Source organism: Xyrauchen texanus, chromosome 32 (assembly GCF_025860055.1).
Source record: "Xyrauchen texanus isolate HMW12.3.18 chromosome 32, RBS_HiC_50CHRs, whole genome shotgun sequence".
Lineage (NCBI taxonomy): Eukaryota > Metazoa > Chordata > Actinopteri > Cypriniformes > Catostomidae > Xyrauchen > Xyrauchen texanus.
The window spans coordinates 23,224,072-23,243,607 of NC_068307.1; the positions used below are offsets into that span (position 1 = coordinate 23,224,072).

General features: G+C 37.4%; 1 protein-coding gene across 1 annotated transcript; it reads right to left on the reverse strand.

Moving 5' to 3' along the window:
* Positions 1–305: 305 nt before the first annotated feature.
* LOC127626388 (ribosome production factor 1) lies at positions 306–17,254 on the reverse strand. The gene is made up of 9 exons (XM_052102136.1): positions 16,259–17,254; positions 15,929–15,985; positions 12,523–12,603; positions 12,352–12,447; positions 12,104–12,257; positions 11,879–11,961; positions 11,008–11,189; positions 2,462–2,588; positions 306–2,351 (listed from the first exon to the last, which is right to left on the reverse strand). Exons 1-9 carry the CDS (start codon positions 16,487–16,489, stop codon positions 2,310–2,312), a joined length of 1,053 nt encoding a protein of 350 aa, XP_051958096.1. The 5' UTR covers positions 16,490–17,254; the 3' UTR covers positions 306–2,309.
* Positions 17,255–19,536: the final 2,282 nt, after the last annotated feature.

Genomic DNA, 19,536 nt, shown 5'->3' on the forward strand with positions numbered 1-19,536 from the left:
GATCTTGGCTTTGGTCAAATATTTGCTGAATACAGGGTCTCTGTGGCACTTTACAAATTCCTGTGTTTGTTTTAAATGACACTTTTTGACCTGCCCCAACAACATTAATCAACAAAAAGTGCTAGTTAGTGGCAGGGCTATTTGTTCATTGATGAGGGTCCAATTCAGAAAGCTGTTTAACAATTCAAATTTGGTGGGGCTAGTGTAGCAGAAATTACATACTTCATACTTTTAACTGTATAATTGAAATTGTACATGTAACACAAGTAATATTTTAAGAACATTAAAATTGAGAATTCTTTATTTTATAATGTGAAAAAATTACATGCAACATTGTACAGTGTAACATTTATTTATTTTGTACCAATGTTTAGCATACATTTCTATTTTTGTAACTTTTAATTTGGGCACTGGGTAAAATGTGTGAAATAACGTTTTTTTCCTCCAATAAAATGCAAGAAATATGAACAAAGAAATTATTGATTAACCAATTATAATTGGTTATCACAGGCCCACTATTGGACGATACAGTGGTTGCTGGGTGGCATGACTGTATTCCTTAGGGACACTTAAAGGGACAGCTCATCAAGTAGCTCATCATTTACTCACCCTCATGCCGTCCTCGATGTGTATGACTTTCTTCTGCTGAACACAAAGAATTTTAGTAGAATATTTTAGTTTGGTACCACATTTTAGTTCATGGACTATATACAATGCAAGTGACTGGGTTCCAAAATTTGGAAGCTCCAAAAAGCACATAAAGGCCACATAATAGTAATCCATATGACTCCAGTAGTTAAACCTATATCTTCAGAAGCGATATGATAGGTGTGGGTGAGAAACAGATCAATATTTAAAGCTGATGTAACTTTTTCTTTGTTACAATACTTCAGTCCCAGCTTAATATGCAGAGAAAACTATAAGTAAGCCATTAATAGATACATTTTCTCAAAAAGGTTTGATAAACATGTTTTTTTTTTTTTTTTGCAATTCCATTCTGTGGTCATAGCGTCACAGAAATGACATCCTTCAGCTTTAAGTCCTTCTCTACTATAAATTATCATCCCTGCCCAGTAGGTGACAATATGCACAAAGGATGCAAATAGCCAAAAGGACTTAAATATTGATCTCTTTCTAACCCACACCTATCATATTGCTTCTGAAGATATAGGGTGCTTCTCATTTCTTAAATTGTGCATCCTCGTTTCCTCGCTCCTCTGTCCTCGAGCCTGTGACACGGAAACAGTTCAAAGTCCTCCATCATTAAGGACGGACCAATTCTCTAAATGCACGGTGAGGAAGCTTCTGGAGAATGCTTGAGTGAGGAAGCACCGAGCATCCTATGTGGAAGACTTTTTGGACAAATCGCCTGACGCACACACATTCTCCTCCCCCTTCACATCTGACACAACAGCTTTAATTCATATTTCACCTTTGCGGTTTAAATAAACCATAATTGTCAAATACTTTAACAGTGCATCTTGAATTATTAGGTTTTATTATGAATAAAGTTTAAATAACATAACGGCAAGCGCTCTGAGGAAATGCAGCTGCACATAGACAGCACTATGAAGTGACACGTGAACGAGCAGGACATTCTATTTCACAAATCCATCTTGCTTTGATTCCTCTGTCCTCCTTTCTTTCCTAAGAGGGTGGAGCTAGGTAGCGAGGAAGGAAGCAAGGAAAGGAAATGAGGATGCACAATTTAAGAAATGAGAAGCACCCATAGATTTATCCACTGGAGTTGTATGGATTACTTTTATGCTGCCTTTATGTGATTTTGGAGTGTCAACATTTTAGTACTCATTCACTTGCACTCTGAGGACCTACAGAGCTGAAGAATTCTTCTAAAAATCTTTGTGTTCAGCAGCAGGAAGTCATACACATCTGGGATGGAATGAGTGCATGTAGATGAGAATTTCAATTTTTTGGTGAACTATCCCTTTAAGTGTCACATGTGCCATTACTTCTTTCTTTAAAAAGCTCCTAGTATTGCTCAAGTTTCACCTTTTGCTAAGAATTAGTCAAATCATAGTACTAAGAGCATTTTATGCATACTGGCCCTGCTCTCAAAATGTTTCTTTTCCCCAAAATGTGAATGAAGGCTTACAAGATGTATTTAAGCAAAGAGGGAAAATATTTCTATCTCCAGTCATATTTTACAGAGGTATTAAAAGAAAATTCAAAGAAAAACAGCAAATTCAAAGTTTGTAACACTTTAACACTCATTCCATTAAATGGCAAAGTTATTATTAGATGTTTATGAGACGTTAAAGAGCGGTTATCCTATTTTTCCAGTTCGTCTCTTAAAGATGGAATTTTCTTCTGCTGGAGTCCATCTCATGGCGCTGAAAGATATCAAGCAACAGTTGATAAAGTGTGACTGACACATTTAAATTACTGACACACTGAAACGGTCAATGATATCCATAAGGCAGATTTTAGAGTTAGGACTAACCTTGTGAACCCATTCATATTCCCCAAATTTGGAGTCAAAGGTTCCATTCTGTAAGGAGCGAAGTTTAAGACTGAAGCGGGGTCCTAGCTCCTGTATTCCTACTCTCTTTTCATTCTTGAAGATATACCTGTGTGATGCACAAAATTAGTTGATTGTGTCCTGTAGAAATAGCAGTTCTTCATCTGTACATTTCAGTGTTAAACCATATTGATCAAATTAAGAGTTGCTTGCTTGAAAGTAAGTTACTTTTCTTCAAGCAGGACAATAACAAAAATATTTTATTCACTGTAGTACAAAATGTAAGTAGCCCCAGTTCTACAAACCCAATTCTGAAAAAGTTGGGACAGTATGAAAAATGCTAATAAAAACAAAAATGAGTGATTTGTAAATTATATTCACCCTTTGCTTTATTGAAAGCACTACAACTAAACTTTATATGATGTTTTACCCTGTGAATTGTATTATTTATTTATATGCTATTTCAAATCAGATGATCGCAACACGCTCCAAAAAAGTTGGGACAGTCAAGTGCTTACCACTGTGAAACATATTTTCTTCTAATAACACTTAAGCATTTGGGCACTGAAGACACAAGTTTAGTAGGTCATTAGATGCACAATTGTACAGGGTCTTTGTTTCCGTGTGGTGTTCTTCATAATGCGCCACACATTCTCAATTGGAGATGGTCAGGACTTCAAGCAGGCCAACCTTGCACCTGCACTCTCACACAGCCATGCACTAGAAATACGGGCAGTATGTGGTTTCCTGGTGGAAAATGCAGGAATGTCCCTAGAAAAGACTGCTGGATTGCAGTATTTTTAAATATCTGTCGGCATTAATGGTGCCCTCACAGATGTGTGAGTTACCCATACCATTGGCACTGACACACTCCTGGAACATACAGACATTGGCTTTTGGGCCTGATGCTGATAACAGCTTGTATGGCCCTTTTCCTCTTTGGCCCATCTAACACGACAGCTTTGTTTTTCAAAAACTTTTTGAAATGTGGACTCTTCAGACCAAAAAACAAACTTTCCACTGTTCTACTTTCCATCTAAAATGAGACCAAGCTCAGAAAAGCTGGTAGCACTTCTGGACAGTGTTGATGTATGGCTTCTGCTTTACATAGTAAAGTCTTATCTGCCATCTGTGGATGCAGTGGCGAGTGGTGTTGACTAACAAAGGTTAACTAAAGTTATCCCGAGCTCATGTTCATGATATCCATTACAGATTAATGTTTTTTAAGACAGTGATGTCTGAGGGATCAGAGATCACGCGCATTCAGAAACTGTTTTCATCTTGCCCTTTACGCACCAAGATTTGACCAGATTCCTTGAATCTTTTAAACTATATTGTGCACTGGAGAGGGTGAAATGCCCCAAATCCTTCCAATTAGTTTTTTTTTTTTTTGGTGGGGGGGGTGGATCATTGTTCTCAAAGGTGCTGGATTATTTGCTAAAGCATCTGTTGGCAAATTGATAAGACTTGAACGATCCTTGTTCTTGAAGGACTAGGCTGTTTTTGGATTCTCCTTCAACAGTATAGAGTATTATGACACAATTGCTTTACCTGTTTAACATGCCCTGTTACACATCGACTTATTTCAATTTGTCAAATTGTTATTAGTCTTAAATTGCCCGTCTCAACTTTTTTGGAGCATACTGCAATCATCTGATTTGAAATTACTGTACATATAAAAAAAACTATGATATTCAAAAGGAAAAACATCATATAATGTGTAATTGTAGTCTTTCAATATAGCAAAGGGTGATTATAATTTATGAATCTTTTTGTTTAGTTTTTATTAGCGTTTTTCATACTGTCACAACCTTTTCAGAATTGGGGTTGTACCTTTGAAAAAATATTTTAGCCTATTATTAAGAGTTATGCATTTCAAATTCATAACAGAATTGTGTAATGTTTAACAAAATTAAATAAAACTTACAATATTTGTATTTTATTAAAGCTGCACTATTTAAAACATTTGTTACAATTTTTTTTTTTTATCACTTTAGCACTAATTTCAGAACCTCTGATGTAATTTTTCAAAACTTGACACAAAACTCGCAACCGATTATCAAAATGCACATTTCTCAAAACTAACACTTTTTCCAATTGATACAATACACAAACCGAAGATAATTTGTTCACTGAACTAAAATCAACTGTTCAAAATGACAACGTAACATCAAAGTATTACCATTTCAAAAAGCAATTCATACATTGCATCTGAGATGACAGTCTATTCATTTCTTTACAATGATCTAACTATCAATAGATACAAATGTTCAAAAAGACAAGTAACTGTTGTATTACTCAAAGCATAGTTTTATGGAAACTGATGAACAATATTCCATGTTTAGATCATGAAAGTTTCAGGATAATGAGATCCAGTGACACCAATTACCGTGGAACATGAACCAATTGGACTACATTATCAATGGATGTAATATTTCATCATCATTCTTTATCAGACACTGTTTCTATGGTCCCATGCACCACTTTCCCAGACCAGGTTTTCAGATTTGACATTACTGTATGTACGCAGGCCCTTGTAATTGCTTTTCCAATACTACCAACTCATTACTGATGATTGATTTCACATTGTGGTACGAGTATATAGTGAACTGAGTGGTATCCACCTACAACAACATAGTGATACTGTAACATGGAGCTGGCAGGTGATCCAGGTCACACTAGAGGTCAAGCAGTGGGAGGAAGACAAGGAAGATGTGGTGGTCAAAGGAATGGCAGGGGACAAGTACCCCTACTGAGAGGTGGTCGTGGGCCTCGTAATACATGAGGGCTTAGGCCTCACCAGAGAGGTGGCCATGGGCTTTGTTTGGGGAATGTGGTAGAGGACAAGGCCACAGACCAAGACAGCAGCAGCAACAGCAAAGAGTGTCCATTGAAATCAGAGCAATAGTTGTAGACCATGTCGTAAATCATGGCAATACAATGACAGAGGCAGCTACAATGATTCAACCAAACCTCAGAAGATCAACCGTGGCCTCAATCATCAGAAATTTCCACAATGAGAACTGTTAAGTCTAAAGCATGTACTAAACATTAGGCTACTTTCAATTGTCAAATGATTGTATACTGCATGCCAATGTGTACCACAGAGTAGGTGATGTGACTAAATGTGTTGTTACTGTAATTTCCCCTGCAGAATACAGACTAGGTCAAATAGGGGAGGCAGAGGCAAAATTCTGACTGACCAAAAAGAGTGAGCTGTTGTCAATTTGGTTTGGGTCAGAAATGATATTCGCCTTACAGACATTTGGCAGCACATATTGGTAAATGGTAAATGGTCTGCACTTATATAGCGCTTTTTTCTAACCTCAGAGGTTACCAAAGCGCTTTACACTGTGTCCCAATCACCCATTCACACACACATTCGTGCACCAATGGCGGCAGAGCTGCCATGCAAGGCGCAATGAAGACATGTCCAACAATGTGGAAGGCATAAGTTCAGACTATTGAACACATGCTGAAAAGGCACCAGGTGTCTCTAAAACAGCTATACAGTGTGCTCTTTGAAAAAAAATGCAGACAGAGTGAAGCAACTAAGGACGGAGTATGTTCAGTTTCAAGCTGCCCGTTGCGAAAAATTCACCAAAAATTATTTTTTGTTGTTAATTCTTTTTGCTTTGATTTCATGATACCTATGTTGTGATTTGATTGTATTTCTTCAATACATTTTTGATTTTGTTTAATGATCTCACTGTGTCTGTTGTATTCTCTCTACTTGTCCTTTTACAGTGATGTATTTACGTGTAGTACCGTAACAAAACATTTTGTACTACAATATGTAATGATTGCACGAACAACTACATAGTGAAACTACCGGTATCTTGTGTGTTGGTGATCTAAATTGAAGTTCCTATGGTATTTCATGATAAATTTGTTATTTGAACCAATGATTCTGCAAATGCAATGTTTCTTAAAAGATATGAATGCACAATGCAATGTTTTGAACATTGGACAGCCTGTGTTACTAGTGATGACGTTTTTGAGTTTCATGTCTTTGAGTTAAGTTCTTACTTTACCCCGATACAGTAAACCCATAACAATCATTTGTATTTTGAGCTGTCAGGTTGTATTTGGCACAAAATCCCTGGCTTATGTCATACATCCTCGCGTCATTACGTCAGGTCCGTGAACATAAGAAAGTACCACCAGCAGTCACGTGTTTTGGTTTCAGAACAGCATCGCAACAATCTGGATGGATGTTTATCTGTTTGGCGAAGTTATTTACAAGCTATAATGCTTGGAAATGTTGTCTGGTAGAGTTGTTGAAGCATATATTGCATGTCATGCTTGTATGAATCGAACATTACTCGTGTGTTAACCCAATCATGATGCATCTACATTGTCGGGCGAAAGTTAATGTGACATGTTTACTAATATTTATGCCTTCATGACTTGAATTGTAACTGTTATATTGCATTTTTATGCATATTATTTTCATGTTTAATAAAGTACATTTTATCCCCATCATTATTGAATCCTTGCATTATGTTTTTAGTTTACGGTGTTATTGTGTGCATATAAACATCCTATTGTAGTATTACTGCTCACTTGCATTATTAACTGAGGCTGTACAATATAATATACCAAAAATAAAGTCTTCCATTGAACTCGTATCAGCCATATCACGAGTTTCACCTCTTACATTTTAAAGTGTAGTACAATACAAACATTAATAGTAGATAAAACACTTGATAATCCTATTAAAATATAACTGTAAAATGTAACTGCTGGTTGAGGGAATTGAGTTCTCCATTTTAAAGTGCTTTGAGTGTAGTGCCAGAAAAGCACTATAAGTCCAAAATTAATTCATTCTAAATATTTAAATAAGTGTTTCTTTATCATCAAAGCAAGTAATACTTCAGTTTTAAATGTATAATTGTATAACTCTTCTTAATAAAGCTGAGTATTGCCAATTTTCGTCAAGACAACAAATGCACAGTGACATATATTATGATTAATTAAGTTGTGAGCCATCACGTTATAATCTAGCAGCATTAAGCGTGCACACTCGAGGGATGAGCATCCCTGCAGTTTTTTAATCTCTTCCCCTTAGATTGGGACATTCATGCAACTCATAGAAGAGGTACTAACTGCACAGAGTAATGGCAGTGTCGGAGTTTGTAGTTATTTACATTATCTGCTTCCGTATTATTTTAACTTTAATAAAGCTATAACACATTAAATATAACTGCATTAAAGATGTAACACCGGGGTGTTTCCTTTAAAGTTGCTCGACACATAAGTTTTGCTTCAACAGAGCAGCAGCTCCAGCTCCACATATTCCAAAAGAAGAGTGCTTCTGTATTTACTTATTTAGTATTTTTGCATTATAATGCCCTCATACTTTGCGATCTACATAACCTGAAGCTGTTGGAAAGTTTAGAGTGTATATGAAATGTGAGCTGTGTAATTCTTCCTCTCCTCAGTCAGGTGCAAACTGCAGTGCTGCTCTCCTGCATAATCATTAGAGTTTAATGTGATCTCATGTTACGTTAAATGAGACCAAAAGACTATTCAACAATTGAATTTTTGTCGACAATATTTTATTATATATTAAATAAATACTAAATATAGACTCTGTTTCCTAGAGATGAATGTCGTTTGTTGCGAAAAGTGCAAATCAATCCCAGAACAACAGCAAAGGACCTTGTGAAGATGCTGGAGGAAACAGGTAGACAAGTATCTATATCCACAGTAAAACGACAACATAAATCTGAAAGGCTGCTCAAACTGTAGTATGGCTCCATAAAAAGCCAAACTACAGTTTGCAAGTGCACAATGGGACAAAGATCTTACTTTCTACAGAAATGTCCTTTGGTCTGATGAAACAAAAACTTTATGTTTGGTGGAAAAAGGGTGAGAAGAACACCATCCCAACTGTGAAGCATGGGGGTGGCAGCATCATGTTGTGGGGTGCTTTGCTGCATAAGGGACTGGTGCACTTCACAAAATCGATGGTATCAAGAGGATATATTGAAGCAACATCTTAAGAATTCAGCCAGAAAGTTAAACCACATCTCAAATGGGTCTTCTAAATGGACAATGACCCTAAGCATACCTCCAAAGGCTTAAGGACAACAAAGACAAGGTATTTGAGTGGCCAACACAAAGCCCTGACATCAATCTGATAGAAAATGTGTGGGCAGAGTGGCGTATGCGAGCAAGGAGGCCTTCAAACCTAAAGCCGTTACACCAGTTCTGTCTGGATGAATGGGCCAAAATTCCAGCAACATTTTGTGAGAAGCTCGTGGAAGGCTACCCAAAATGTTTGACCCAAGTTAAACTATTTAAAGGCAATGCTACCAAATTCTAACAAACTGTATGTAAACGTCTGGCCCACTGGGAATGTGATGAAAGAAATAAAAGCTGAAAGAAATAATTCTCTCTACTAATATTCTGACATTTCACATTCTTAAAAGAAAGTAGCAATCCTAACTGACCTGAGACAGGGAATGTATTCTACGATTAAATGTCAGGAATTGTGAAAAATGTAGTTTAAATGTATTTGGCCAAGGTGTAGGAAAACTTCAACTGTATCTATATATATACACACACACACACACTCACCTAAAGGATTATTAGGAACACCATACTAATACTGTGTTTGACCCCCTTTCGCCTTCAGAACTGCCTTAATTCTACGTGGCATTGATTCAACAAGGTGCTGAAAGCATTCTTTAGAAATGTTGGCCCATATTGATAGGATACCATCTTGCAGTTGATGGAGATTTGTGGGATGCACATCCAGGGCACGAAGCTCCCGTTCCACCACATCCCAAAGATGCTCTATTGGGTTGAGATCTGGTGACTGTGGGGGCCATTTTAGTACAGTGAACTCATTGTCATGTTCAAGAAACCAATTTGAAATGATTCAAGCTTTGTGACATGGTGCATTTTCCTGCTGGAAGTAGCCATAAAGGGATGGACATGGTCAGAAACAATGCTCAGGTAGGCCGTGGCATTTAAACGATGCCCAATTGGCACTAAGGGGCCTAAAGTGTGCCAAGAAAACATCCCCCACACCATTACACCACCACCACCAGCCTGCACAGTGGTAACAAGGCATGATGGATCCATGTTCTCATTCTGTTTATGCCAAATTCTGACTCTACCATCTGAATGTCTCAACAGAAATCGAGACTCATCAGACCAGGCAACATTTTTCCAGTCTTCAACTGTCCAATTTTGGTGAGCTCTTGCAAATTGTAGCCTCTTTTTCCTATTTGTAGTGGAGATGAGTGGTACCCGGTGGGGTCTTCTGCTGTTGTAGCCCATCCGCCTCAAGGTTGTGCGTGTTGTGGCTTCACAAATGCTTTGCTGCATACCTCGGTTGTAACGAGTGGTTATTTCAGGCAAAGTTGCTCTTCTATCAGCTTGAATCAGTCGGCCCATTCTCCTCTGACCTCTAGCATCAACAAGGCATTTTCGCCAACAGGACTGCCGCATACTGGATGTTTTTCCTTTTCACACCATTCTTTGTAAACCCTAGAAATGGTTGTGCGTGAAAATCCCAGTAACTGAGCAGATTGTGAAATACTCAGACCGGCCCGTCTGGCACCAACAACCATGCCACGCTCAAAATTGCTTAAATCACCTTTCTTTCCCATTCTGACATTCAGTTTGGAGTTCAGGAGATTGTCTTGACCAGGACCACACCCCTAAATTCATTGAAGCAACTGCCATGTGATTGGTTGATTAGATAATTGCATTAATGAGAAATTGAACAGGTGTTCCTAATAATCCTTTAGGTGAGTGTATATATATAATATATATATATATATATATAGACGCACACTAAAAAGTTATTTATTCAGAATGAACTTGGATTACCTTTTTGGAAACTCTTTATTTACATTCAAAGTGTTCTTTTGAACCCAATCAACCTAAATAATAATAATAATGCATATTACAATATTTCCATACAATACTTATTAGGCATGGTATTACATATTAATGCAATAATCAAATATTTAGATAATAATATCCCGAATTCAAGTCATTTTAAGGCAGTCCTGTTAAACCTTTGATTAAGAAACCTCAGAGTTTCTTTGTGTAGTGGAAGATAGTTTTTTGATATACTTTCTTTTTAATAACCATTTCCAAACATGACGAAATGTTGTATGGTTATGCAAAAGTAAAAATTGAAACTAGAGTTTTGTATTGCATTCACAATACACATTAAAAGCGCACCACACTGCAGACCTAAGAATAAGTTTGTTTGGAGCACTCAAATAATACACTACTGCATTGGAAATCAAGAAATTACATGTGTATGACATTTCTACATTCACTTAAAATTCCAGTATATCAATGGCAATATGGGATTAGAATTGAAAGTGCAAAAAAAAAAAAGTGGAGACAAGCCTGTCAATATAAAAAAATGCATATTGCGACAACAATGTGCGAGTTCAGTGCGAGTATTTTTTATCAATACTTGACAGTTGGCAAATAAGATTTCATGATTCAGCAGACTTTCGCGACAGGGTGCATACAATTAAATTAAGGATTACCTGTGAAATCTGAAAAAGATGAAGTCTCTCTGATTGTGAAACGTGGCGACCTGACGGCCAACAAATTGTGGATCATGAGGAAACAGAGCAGCAAACAGCCGGCCGATGGTGTGACCGAGTCTAGTAGTGAAATTATTGAGGATGACTTCTGGAACGTGTTCTGTAGGGTCCTTACCTCTTCTCTAAATAATACAAAAAATAAAAATAAATAAAAAAATTACAAAGTTAAGGGTTGTGCTTTCTTAAGAATCAAGGTAGCAAACAGGATGCATAAGTTTAATTCGAATTTAAGGATGTAAAATTTTAATTCCACAATTAAATAGATTAATTGACAGTACACAAAAGTAACTGTATTTAAAACATGTCATTGTATTTTTCAGTATGAATTACTAATAAGCATGTTATCATACACGCAACATATGGGGCATTTTTAGAAGCCTTAGATGATATTAATAATATTTAAAATGCCACCTACAGAAATTTGTGTTTAACTCAGATATATTTCATTGTATTCAATAAATTAACTTTCATTACGGAACATGTCGGAAGACCACGCTCCAAGCCATAAAACGTATCTGAAAACAATGTGTTGGACACAGGTAAACTATATCATTGAATAAAAAAATATTATTTTTCAAACTGAAAAATGCAATCATTTATATTGTTCAAACACCCTGTGTTGGGACTAATGAAATTCCACTGCTGCAACTTCATTGAATTTCTTTGAATTAATTTATCTTCCTGTCATTACAATTCAAAGTCCAACAAATGAATTGGAATGGAGCCAATACTTATATTAAGTATTGCCCAACCTTGCTTAAGGACAGAGGAAAAATTATATTTAACTTTTCTGTAGGAACATTTCACTAACCTTCATCTCTTTGCGAAGCCGAACACTACTGACTTTAAAATGTGCAGTTGGTCCATCAGGAAGGTGACAGAGAACCAAACCATCTGTGACACTTTAAGTGAAAGAAAATCCTACAAGATTCTGTGAACATTTCAACTCGTTAAGCAGGTGATAGGACAATAAAATCTCATAGATATTATATAAATATAGTACTAGATTACATAGTTAAGTCTGAGTAAAGGATACTTGGCACCTTTCTATCCTCATTGATCACCATTAAGTAAGTAAAGCCTCGTGATATACACTGAGGAATGACTCTCTTCAATGCCAGACCTCTTCTATAGTACACATGCGCATGTGGGATTACTGTCGCCAGCTGCTCACAAAACCTCACAGTTCTCTGAAACACACACAATACAATACAATAAACACATGATACTTGAAGTATACATGCATTGCTCGATTGATATAAAGCAAAATCTCAGTAAACTCACTCCTCTTGGCCTGTCTGAAGTGGTAATTAGTACTTTGGGATTTGTCAAACGATTAAAGTAAGCAGAGAATTCATCAGTTCCTTCATCAAAAGCCACCTGGATAAAACAAATTAGTTCTAGATTAGTTTTAAGCGTTCACAGAAAAAGGGTGGAAGAGGGTTCATTAATCACCTCCTCATCCTCTGGGTTGACTGTAGTTTCATCATATATTCTCTGGTTTTCTATAGTCTTGGGAACTTCTTTAGGTGGAGCCTAAAAAAAAAACATAATGGAAACACCAATTAATCAATGCAAAAACAAACAGAAAAAGACTAACGCTAAATGAATGTCACTGATTTAAACAGCCAGACGGTCAGCCAGATGTTAAGATTTTAACACACATTTTAACCTGGTTTACATAACATATCACCCTACACTCACAGAACACTTTATTAGGAACTCCTGTACACCTTATTATTCATGCGATTATCTAATCTACCAATCATGTGGCAGCAGTGCAATACAAACAAATCAAGCAGATATGGGTCAGGAGCTTCAGCTAATGTGCACATCAACCATCAGAATGGGGAAATAAAATGTGATCTCAGTCATTTTGACCGTGGCATGATTGCTGGTGCCAGACGGGCTAACTTGAATATTTCTGTAGCTGCTGGTCTCTTGGGATTTTCACATACAACATCCACTAGATTACTTAGAATGGTGCAAAAAACATCCAGTGAGTGGCAGTTCTGTGGACAGAAATGCCTCATTGATGAGAGTGGTCAACAGAGAATGGCTGGACTGGTTTGAGCTGACAGAAAGGCTAGGGTAACTCAGATAAGCCCTCTGTACAATTGTAGTGAGCAGAATATAATCTCAGAATTCACAACACGTGAAACCTGGAGTCAGATGGACCACAAAAGCATAAGACTGGAAGTCAGGTTCCAGTTTTGTCAGCTAAGAGCAGAAAGCTGAGGTTTTTCTATGTCTTGAAACATGTAGCCTGATCTGATCTCTCTGTTGAGGTACACATATAGGTGAAACTCGAAAAATTGGAATATCGTGCAAAAGTTCATTAATTTCAGTAATTCAACTTAAAAGGTGAAACTAATATATTATATAGACTCATTACAAGCAAAGTAAGATATTTCAAGCCTTTATTTGATATAATTTTTATGATTATGGCTTACAGCTTATGAAAACCCCAAATTCAGAATCTCAGAAAATTAGAATATTGTGAAAAGGTTCAGTATTGTAGGCTCAAAGTGTCACACTCTAATCAGCTAATTAATCCAAAACACCTGCAAAGGGTTCCTGAGCCTTTAAATGGTCTCTCAGTCTGGTTCAGTTGAATTCACAATCATGGGGAAGACTGCTGACCTGACAGTTGTGCAGAAAACCATCATTGACACCCTCCACAAGGAGGGAAAGCCTCAAAAGGTAATTGCAAAAGAAGTTGGATGTTCTCAAAGTGCTGTATCAAAGCACATTAATAGAAAGTTAAGTGGAAGGGAAAAGTGTGGAAGAAAAAGGTGCACAAGCAGCAGGGATGACTGTAGCCTGGAGAGGATTGTCAGGAAAAGGCCATTCAAATGTATGGGGGAGCTTCACAAGGAGTGGACTGAGGCTTCAAATGTCGTATTCCTCTTGTCAAGCCGCTCCTGAACAACAAACAACGTCAGAAGCGTCTTACCTGGGCTAAAGAAAAAAAGAACTGGTCTGTTGCTCAGTGGTCCAAAGTCCTCTTTTCTGATGAGAGCAAATTTTGCATCTCATTTGGAAACCAAGGTCCCAGAGTCTGGAGGAAGAATGGAGAGGCACACAATCCAAGATGCTTGAAGTCCAGTGTGAAGTTTCCACAGTCTGTGTTGGTTTGGGGAGCCATGTCATCGGCTGGTGTTGGTCCACTGTGCTTTATTAAGTCCAGAGTCAACGCAGCTGTCTACCGGGACATTTTAGAGCACTTCATGCTTCCTTCAGCAGACAAGCTTTATGGAGATGCTGACTTCATTTTCCAGCAGGACTTGGCACCTGCCCACACTGCCAAAAGTACCAAAACCTGGTTCAATGACCATGGTATTACTGTGCTTGATTGGCCAGCAAACTTGCCTGACCTGAACCCCATAGAGAATCTATGGGGCATTGCCAAGAGAAAGATGAGAGACATGAGACCAAACAATGCAGAAGAGCTGAAGGCCGCTATTGAAGCATCTTGGTCTTCCATAATACCTCAGCAGTGCCACAGGCTGATAGCATCCATGCCACGCCGCATTGAGGCAGTAATTAATGCAAAAGGGGCCCAAACCAAGTACTGAGTACATATGCATGATTATACTTTTCAGAGGGCCGACATTTCTGTATTTAAAATCCTTTTTTTTTATTGATTTCATGTAATATTCTAATTTTCTGAGATTCTGAATTTGGGGTTTTCATAAGCTGTAAGCCATAATCATAAAAATTATATCAAATAAAGGATTGAAATATCTTACTTTGCTTGTAATGAGTCTATATAATATATTAGTTTCACCGTTTAAGTTGAATTACTGAAATTAATGAACTTTTGCACGATATTCTAATTTTTCGAGTTTCACCTGTATGGTAGGGTCAGTATTTGGATCCATGGATTCAACCTGCCTTGTGTCAACAGTCCAGGCTGGTTGTGGTAGTGCAAGGATATGATGAGGCATGTTTTCTTGGCCCACTTCAGGCCAGTTAATACCAATAAATCATTGCTTGAATGCAACAGCCTATTTGAGAATAGTTGCTGACAATGTGCATCCCTTCATGACCACAAATTATTACCCATCTTCTAATGGCTACTTCCAGCATGATAATGCACAATATCACAAAGCAAAAGTTGTCTCAAACTGGTTTCATGAACATGACAATGTGTTCATTCCTCAGTGGTCTTCCCAGTCACCGGATCTGAATCCAATAGAACACCATCGGGATGTGGTAGAATGGGATATTCACAGCATGAATGTGCAGCTGACAAATCTGTAGAAATTGCCTGATGCAATTATGGCAATAATTGCCATAAAATAACATGAACAAGAATCTCATTTTCAACATCTTGTGGAATCCAGGCCACAAAGAATTTAGGCTGTTTGAGAGCAAAAGGAGGCCCTACCCAATATTAGTATAGTTCCTCAAAGTAATCAGTGAGTTTATGTAATCTGATCACAAGTGCCCAGTGGTAAACACAGGTGGAAATGGGGTCCAAAACACTTTGTGATACGATTACTAAAACCACATTTTTGAGAATTAGAAACGTATACGATTTGTAATGTAAATGCTGATGCATCCAGAACAACTGTCAAATTAATCTAATTAAGTTTCAAATTCAGGTACATTTAAGAGGAAAAGCATATCGACTTTAGGTGTATTGTTACTCTGTAGTTTATCAACATGCAGCAATATAATTATGTAGTAAGTGATGTATGCAGTCATTAAATCAGATCCTCCTCAAATAAACAAATAAGTGGTCACAGGAAAAGCATGCAAATTCCAAGTGTAAATAATAATGTGTCTTGACCCATAGACAGATGTTGGTACCAGGTGTAAACACAGCATTTGAAATACAGTGCATCAAACATACCTTGTCGCCAAGAGCTTCTCTCTCCTTCTTCCTTTTCTTTTTCAATTCCAGCTTTTGCTGAGGAGAGATATTACAGACTGTTTATTAACATATAATAGGTTACCATGGGAAAATCCATAAAATCTGGTAGAGTGCTGCAGATCTTTAATAAAGGTCTTGATCTGCCTAAAATACGTTTTTCCGTGTATATCGTGGCGTGTCGATTCGATCCTACTTATTTAATTCGATTTCAACGCGCATGCGCCTCGTGCCCCAACAAACGGCCAAGAGTAGCACTTCACAAAGTTTGTAAATATATGAGATAAAGCGCTGCAGTAAGTAACCGATCACCTTTCTTTTCTCCTGCTTCAGTTTGAGAAACATCGCATGTCTGCGCTGCTTGTTTTTGATCTCAGACACGCTGAATGTGGGAGGAAAAAACGCTCCTGGTTCGGACTTCTCCTCTTTTACTTCACCCTCTGCTGGATTCATCTCTTCCACTGGATTTTCGTCAGATTTGACTTTTCGCTTTGGCTTTTTCGTCTTTCCTTTTTTTGAAATTGATTGCTCCGTAGAATCCATTTCTGTTGCTCCTGTCTCATTCACGTGTGTGAAAATATCTACTTCCGGTTCAGCTTCTGCTTCTTCTTCTTCTTCCTCGTTTTTTTATGGCAGATCGCAACAAAACTCGTGCATTACTGCCACCCTCTGTGATCATGAGCCAGAGACTCTAACCCAGCGTTTCTCAACGGGGGTGGTACCACCCCCTAGGGGGCGTTTGGACAGTGTTGGGGGGCGGTGTGAACGAGGCAGCAGAGAGGGGGGCGCTCAGGCACAAATGGGGGGCGTTACTCAGAGGTACTCAACAGGCGGCCTGCGCAAAAATCTTTTCAGCTCTTCTCCTTAGCCTATGTCTTCGTCTTGCTCGGATTACTGCTGCCACTTCACCAGGAGGATATGCCAGGAGAGCCGCTTCCTAAGTTACACATGCTTTTAAGAGGCGGAGAATTTTCTGCGCAAAATAGAGGCGCGCTTTCACCGGCTTTTTCTGTACATAACGCGGAATACATAATTAGGCGCATAATTAGTGTTCAGGGCTCACACTAATGACCGTAATTAATTTAAAAAAAGTGGCTGTTTTTGACGTCGTTTTTTCTTCGGTTCAGTTCAGGTGGCCGAGCTGTTGTCGTCTTTGTTCGTCATTTGAAATCAAATGACCGTTTGTAGGCTATTCAAATTTGAAGCCTAGTACATATTGCCCAATTGAGTGCGCGAACGACCGCTGCTTTTTCATTGGCCATTTAGGTTAGTTACGTTATTGTTCACGTGATTGGTTCATCTTAAAAAAATGTGTGTGTGAGCCTGAATTTGTTTGAATTTCTAAATACATTTGCAATACCTTTCAAACAATCCATGTGTTTTTGCATTTTTTTCCAAACACAATATTACTCAACTTGAGGCTTTTACAATAAATAGTTTAAATACAATAAGAAACTTCTGTTTCAGTTTTTTTTTTTAACAAAAACTCAGGCTTCAGGTATCAGTGTTGCAATTGTTTGGCTGTAATAGTATTTCTGAAGTGTTTTTGTTTTTTTTTTGTTTTTTTTTGGGGGGCATTAAGAGGATCATGAAGAGGTCAGGGGGGCGTTTGTTCAAAAAAGGTTGAGAACCACTGCTCTAACCACTACCTCCCCTCCCCTCCCCCATCCTCCAGCCCAATAAGAGTCATTGCTTCAGCCAGCTATGGAATGATATTCCGGACATTATTCAAAAGGAATTGCAAATTGTATTTGCAATTGCGTTTTCAATTTGTGGACGCATAAAATGTGACATATTCCAAACGCAATTGCAAATCGCGCATTACGGTTTGCATTTTCGTTTAAGCGAACGCACAGTGACTGCCAGATTTCAAATGGAAAAGCAAAGTCCGTTTGCAACTGTGTTTCCCATATCTTACGAGTTTTGGCCCTGTCATATTTAAATAGCAATTTCAATTACCACGTCTGCTTTTTCACTTTCTCAGCGTCGCGTATGTAGCCAGCCAACACTCAAATGGAATACTAATTCCCTTAGTATTTCCATTTCCGATGCCTTACACAGAAACCTGTCAATCAGGGTCAAGGGTGGAATTATGCTATGGGGCATGTTTGTCTTGGGAAGTGACATCACTCACAGTCTATCAGGATCAATAATTAGCACTGCACTTTATTCATCTATAATCTCACATATTCTCCTCAATATACTACTTCATAGATATATATTTCATATACTCCTACTTATTGTATTGTATATTGTGTAAGTATGTGTACATTTGACTTGTAAATTGTTTTGTGTAAGTATGTTGTTTACTGTAATTGGTATATGTCTCGTCACTGTCATGACTGCTATGTTGCTCGGAACTGCACACAAGAATTTCACCTACTGTTGCACTTGTGTACATAGTAGTGTGACAATAAAGTGATTTGATTTGATTTGATTTGATAAACCGGCATCTGTTCAGGGCATCACCTCTTGACCGTCGACTGTGAGTGACGTCACTTCCCAAGACAAACACGCCCCATAGCATAATCCCACCCTTGACCCTGATTGACAGGTTTCTGTGTAAGGCATTGGAAATGGAAATACTAAGGGAATTAGTATTCCATTTGAGTATTAGAAAATCAGTTATTTTGAATTCTTATAATAAAGGTGGCTTAAATTTCATTGATTTTGATTCTCTTAACAATACCTTAAAAATTAATTGGCTTAAACGTTTCCTTCACAATCAATCTTCTATTTGGAGTATAATTCCAAGATATATTTTTTCTCAATTAGGAGGTATACATTTGCTTTTAATGTGCAATTATTCAATTAGTAAACTTCCTGTCAAACTTTCCAATTATCATCAGCAGATGCTTATGGCTTGGAAACTTATTTACAAGCATAATTTCTCGCCACACAATTTTTTAATTTGGAACAACTGTAATATTCTTCATAAGAGGAAATCTTTATTTCTTGAAAACTGGTTCAATAATGGGGTGATATTAGTAAACCAGCTATTTCATAGTGAAGGTAATTTATTTAATTATTCCGATTTTGTTTCAGGATACCAATTCCCAGTATCTAGTAAAGAATTTAATATAGTTTTCAAGGCCATCTCTTTGGAAATCTGTATGCTGTTTAGAAACAATAATAGTGCTACAGTGACTTCTGTTTCTCCCCCTAGCCCTGAATCTACTGTGGTTGGTTCTATTTGTTTTTCAATACATAAATCCAATTATAAAATTAGGTCATTATTTTTGGACCCTGTTACTTCAATTCCTTCCTCCATTTCTTATTGGAATAACCTTTTTGATGATATTAAATGGTCATATGTTTGGTCACTTCCTCAGAAATTCTTTCTAACTAATAAAGTTAAAGAAATATCCTATAAAATTATTCATAGATTTTATCCAGTTAAATACTTTTTAAAGAAATTTAGAAATGATACTTCCTGCTCTTTTTGTGAAGCCTCCTCTGAAACTGTTGATCATTTGTTTTGGGAATGTCTTTTTACTCGGTCTTTCTGGAACAATATTGATGCTCTGATTGTCCTTTATCATATAGACACATTCTTTTTGGATTTTATGTTAAAGACAAGAATCTAATTA

Coding starts and splice junctions, on each gene's coding strand:
- LOC127626388 (XM_052102136.1), bottom strand. CDS start 16,489: ATGGATTCTACGGAGCAATCAATTTCAAAAAAAGGAAAGACGAAAAAG. Junction 12,604..15,928: donor GAGAAGCTCTTGGCGACAAG/GTATGTTTGATG, acceptor TTTTTTTTTTAG/GCTCCACCTAAAGAAGTTCC. Junction 12,258..12,351: donor CTTCAGACAGGCCAAGAGGA/GTGAGTTTACTG, acceptor TGTGTGTTTCAG/AGAACTGTGAGGTTTTGTGA.